Genomic DNA, 5374 nt, shown 5'->3' on the forward strand with positions numbered 1-5374 from the left:
GAGCTGTGATGGGCGAAGGCTCGGTAGGACAGCAGGTGGTGCACGGCTGTGGACCTGGACATGCCTGAGCTGTGATGGGCGAAGGCTCGGTAGGACAGCAGGTGGTGCACGGCTGTGGACCTGGACATGCCTGAGCTGTGATGGGCGAAGGCTCGGTAGGACAGCAGGTGGTGCACGGCTGTGGACCTGGACAACCGCTGCTGGATGACCGGAGCTGGACAGCTGTGGTTGTGGAAAGTTGACTGGAGGTGGATGGCTGTGAAGGTGGACATGCTCCCAAAAATGACACTGTTCTGCTTGTTGCTAGACACATATCAACCAATATATATAATATATCAATCAATATTAGTCTCTGATTAGTATTATCGAGTATGATAACTAGCAAACAACCAGGTAACGTTAGCTATTCAGAAACAAGTCTCATCACAAAATCCGATCGCTAGCTTTGTTTTCTCAGTGTGCAAATCGTGATTGTACACACATAACATTACACACTTGTATGACTAGGTAGTATACTTCAAAAATATATTAAATGAGAAGTGATATCCCCAGATTATTAACATAGCGAGAGCAAGTTAACTTTGCTTACCGTGAAGTGGAGTGGACTGAATGCGGACGACAATGACAAAAGACTAGCGGCGAAAAGAAGACAGTTGAGCCATGGAGACAGTTGAGCCATGGAGACAGTTGAGCCATGGAGACAGTTGAGCCATGAAGACAGTTGAGCCATGAAGACAGTTGAGCCATGGAGACAGTTGAGCCATGGAGACAGTTGAGCCATGGAGACAGTTGAGCCATGAAGACAGTTGAGCCATGAAGACAGTTGAGCCATGAAGACAGTTGAGCCCACACGAATGTGAAGAAGACAGTTGAGCCATGAAGACAGTTGAGCCATGAAGACAGTTGAGCCACACGAATGAAAAGAAGACAGTTGAGCCACACGAATGAAAAGAAGACAGTTGAGCCACACGAATGAAAAGAAGACAGTTGAGCCACACGAATGAAAAGAAGACAGTTGAGCCACACGAATGAAAAGAAGACAGTTGAGCCACACGAATGAAAAGAAGACAGTTGAGCCATGAAGACAGTTGAGCCACACGAATGAAAAGAAGACAGTTGAGCCACACGAATGAAAAGAAGACAGTTGAGCCACACGAATGAAAAGAAGACAGTTGAGCCATGAAGACAGTTGAGCCACACGAATGAAAAGAAGACAGTTGAGCCACACGAATGAAAAGAAGACAGTTGAGCCATGAAGACAGTTGAGCCACACGAATGAAAAGAAGACAGTTGAGCCACACGAATGAAAAGAAGACAGTTGAGCCACACGAACTCCGCGCGGAGCGACGTTAGCTGAAGGGACCAATCATAGCACTCGAATGCGCGCGGAGCGACGTTAGCTGAAGGGACCAATCATAGCACTCGAATGCCGCGCATGCACAGTTACGTTCTTCCTGAGGATCGAGCCTCGACATTATTAATGAGCCACACTGACCTGACGGTAGCTATGAATCCACTCTTTAATCCCCCACTTTACCTACAGAGATATCAATTTGCCATCGAGTTTGTAAAGAAGAATAAACCAAAAAAGGTAGGAAACTAATTTATTAGTAGGGCCTACCCTACATTAGGGAAAATATTTCTGGCCATTAAGTTTCCACTGTCAAAAGGTAGCTAATTAGCTGGCTAATGTTAATTAACTGGCTAATGTTAATTAACTGGCTAATGTTAATTTCAGTGACAATAAAGGAATGAAACCCCACACTCAAGCTCTCGATGCTGGGGGATTTAAGTGATTTAATCAAACAGATAACGTTTCGGCCTTTTCTTTAATACAAAACGTCAGTTGTACTTTGACGCTCAAGAACATGAATATGTAACGTGAATACGTAACGTGAATATGTAACGTGAATATGTAACGTGAATATGTAACGTGACTTTCCTTCCCTGCTCTTCCGTCCCCTGCTGTCTCATTCTGACTGGAGGTGGTAGACTTGGGATGCAGTGAATGCTCTCTTCTCAGGAAGCTGAGGTTTCACGGCGGTATTGAGCTGCTGGTAGGGGTGGACATCGACAGGGCAGTAATCAAGGAAAACAGGTGTGTTTGAAACGTATTCTGTAGCCTATAATAATTGATTAGGTGGGCGATTTGGCTCAGCAGCACTTTTTGTTATATTTGTTCTGCTATCCACATCCCGACATATCAATTAGCTCTGGTTTCGCTCTGGTCCAGTCCGTAGTTGCAATCTGTCCCTTACAGAGACCATACATTTCTCCATTCACTTTTTTCACTCAGTTATGCTCGTATCTATGTTGGGCAAGCTCCTTAATAAAAGTAATTAAAGGAGTAGTAAAGGCAAAAGGCATGTTTAGCCCTGTTTTAAGGTTACTTATGATCACATACAATGGTTCAGATCAAAACGTTGACAAAACTAGCACTTTTGAGAAAGTCTGATAATTGCTCTACCACCGTTTTGGTCATTCAATGGATGTGGGTGGGCACCGTGAAAAATCATACAAAAAACATGTTAAACTCTCAATTTCAAAGACAAAAAACTCACAGAGGTACTCTAAATAGTAATTTGATCACTACTAATTACTATCTGAAAAAATTGGCCTAATAATTACAAATCAATCACTGGTAAATAACATATCCACTAGCCTCGCCTTGATCTCTCGTCTTCAACAGGATCACGTGATCAGGAGGAGGAGGCCAGGCTATTGGATATGTGCTATTTAAGTGCAAAAAGTGCAGAGTGAAAAAAGTGAATTGAGAAATGTGTGGTCCCTGACAAGGAGTGGAGAGGGAGATATCGTGACTCACTAAGACCCTGGACCAGAGCTATACATATTTTTGAATTAGTAAACAGGAATTATACAGTACCTCCTACATTATTAAATTATGCACATAACGCACAATGATAAAGTTATTTGTACACTTGAGGTTCCTGCACCTGGAGGTACTGCAACGAGCGCCACCTGTTTGTTTTCCCCCAGTTTGGAGGACTGTCTTTGGAGGGAGGCCTGAACAGTGTTGCCAACTCCTCTGTGAGGGAAGTAGCTATTGGCTCTCCCAAAAGTAGCTACAGTAGAAGTAGCTAGAAAAGGCTAACCAGGTAGTTTACAAACAACCTATTTACGTATTTACAAATGTATTCAAAATGCTGCAAAACTCATATCAGGAAGTTTGTGCTTATAGCAAGCCTCTCCAGACCGTCTCAGACCATATCGGACTAGGGTCTGCAAGGACATCCGACTTCTAAGTTTGTTTTTGACTACACTCATCTGGCTGAAAACCCTCTCAATTTCAGCATTTGAGTGTGACAAGGACAAAACAGACACAGCAACCATGGCAAGCTTCTGAAACGGGTTGATGCCAGCCGCATCCCTGTCATAGCTACCTCACACTATTATTTGGCTGTCATGAGCTTGATTGTAACGTGACCGCGGAACGGGATTGGATGCTTTTGCAGAGCACAAGCATTCCCTAAATTACCAGAAAAACTCGCTAGATTTGTCGCTGGTCGCTTTTGACTAATTACGTTGCCAAGGGGGTCTGGAAAGTCGGCAGACATAGCGACGGAGTCGCCAAGTTGGCAACACTGGGCCTGAAGAGAGGGATGGGGATATTGTCAGTTCCATTTTTCAAAATCGTATTCTTCCTGGATTCTACAAAATCGTCTACCCTACCTTTAAAGTACCTGTATAAACACGCACATTCCCTCTTGATTGTGTTGATGACTGAATGATCTTTAAAATCATGAGCAGGTATGCCTTGGCACCGCTTGCTGCGAGATATATTCAGCCAGGTGAGGACCCCCTGACCATTGAGCTATACCAGGGCTCAGTCACCGAAAAGGATCCACGAATGAAAGAATTTGATCTTGTGACAAGTATTGAGCTGTAAGTGACCATCATTATAAAAGTTTGTCTGTCTTGTTTCAATATTATTTGGATTAAATGAGCGAATCAGAGCCTCTCTTCTCAAAGCATTGAGCACCTGCAGCCGGAGGATGTGGAGCGGTTCTCAGAGGTGCTGTTTGGCTACATGGCCCCAGCAGCAGTGATCATCAGCACCCCAAACGCAGAGTTCAACCCCCTGCTTCCAGGACTGACAGGGTTCAGACACTACGACCACAAGTTTGAATGGACCAGAACTGAGTTTGAGAGATGGTATGTTTATATTCATATGAATATATAAAGTACTGTCACCTTCTTAAAATAATGGCCTAAGTCATTTATTGAGGAAAACCTTTTTTTTGCCCAAGTCATCTACATCCTCAATGGAAAAGATCACACTGTTCCTACCCTGGTAGTATAATGGCCTATGTCAACCTATGTCTATATGTTGACTTAGCCCATTCTCTTTTTTGTTTTTTGAAAAACTTAAAAATATGACTTAGGCCATTATTTGGAGGTGACGATATATTAATATCATGGACCACGTTTCTATTGAGAAAGGTATGCTCTCTTTCCATGTAGGGCTCTGAGAGTGTGTGGGGAGTTTGGGTATGAGGTGGAGTTCACAGGTGTGGGAGTTATGCCAGGCCAGCAGCAGAGCGTTGGCTTTTGCTCTCAGATCGGAGTGTTTCGGAGACGCAGCTCGGATGTCTGTCAGAAAAGTGTTGCAACAGAGGAGCCCTTCTCATACAGATTGGTTAGTTTTGCTCAGTCTACTGTTCATTGTCTTAAATATGTGATATCAGAGCCCCTAAACCCTCTGTAGAATTTCTGAAAATCACTTGGTGTCTAGACGTAATCTCCATCTGTCTACCGTTTTCCAGCTGTACAGTGTTGTGTACCCCAGTTTACGTGACAACAACATCTTGCAAAGGACTCTGGTAAATGAAGTCCTGTACTGGGCACACCACCTGAAGAAAAGGTGGCAGGAGGAGACAGCTGGAGGGGCGGAAGAAGCCTCCTCAGACGAGCAGACACAAGAGGAGGACCGTCCCTCAGAGGAAGGTTCAGAGAGGGAGGAGAGTCAGATAGGTGGAGAACAGGAGGAGGAAAAAGAGCCAGTGGAGGGAGAGGAGGATGAGGATGACCGGCCTGACGGAGGACAGGGGCCCTATAGATCAGGGCGGTCTGTGTGTGTTCCCCTGGTCAGGTTATGGTCCTGCCCCAGAGTGGGGGCTCTGAGTGGAACAGTCCTTCGCCTCAGAGAGTTCCTGCTGAATGACCCCCAAGTAAGGCTGACTGAAGATGGTTCAGCTGTGGTGTTGGCAAGAGATGAGGAAGATGATGATGAAGATATGGTAGATGATGCTGATACCTCAACGTGTACAGAGATGAGTCAGGCCTTGTTGAGCTGTGTGAGTGAGGACTGGGAGGCAGATATCTGACCCTTCACCTACAGAAGCGTTTTAAGTTT

The 5374-nt window shown here is 44.7% G+C and overlaps 1 protein-coding gene across 1 annotated transcript; it reads left to right on the top strand.

The window, feature by feature from the left end:
* Positions 1 to 1507: 1507 nt before the first annotated feature.
* Positions 1508 to 5142, top strand: henmt1 (HEN methyltransferase 1; the record flags this gene model as incomplete). The annotated part of the gene is made up of 7 exons (XM_084436196.1): positions 1508 to 1591; positions 1986 to 2098; positions 3769 to 3903; positions 3991 to 4173; positions 4483 to 4657; positions 4785 to 4965; positions 5111 to 5142. The coding sequence occupies 7 exons, from the start codon at positions 1508 to 1510 to the stop codon at positions 5140 to 5142; spliced, it is 903 nt and encodes a 300-aa protein (XP_084292322.1).
* Between the last annotated feature and the right edge of the window lie 232 nt (positions 5143 to 5374).

Source organism: Borostomias antarcticus, assembly GCF_949987555.1.
Source record: "Borostomias antarcticus genome assembly, chromosome: 3".
Taxonomy (NCBI): domain Eukaryota; kingdom Metazoa; phylum Chordata; class Actinopteri; order Stomiiformes; family Stomiidae; genus Borostomias; species Borostomias antarcticus.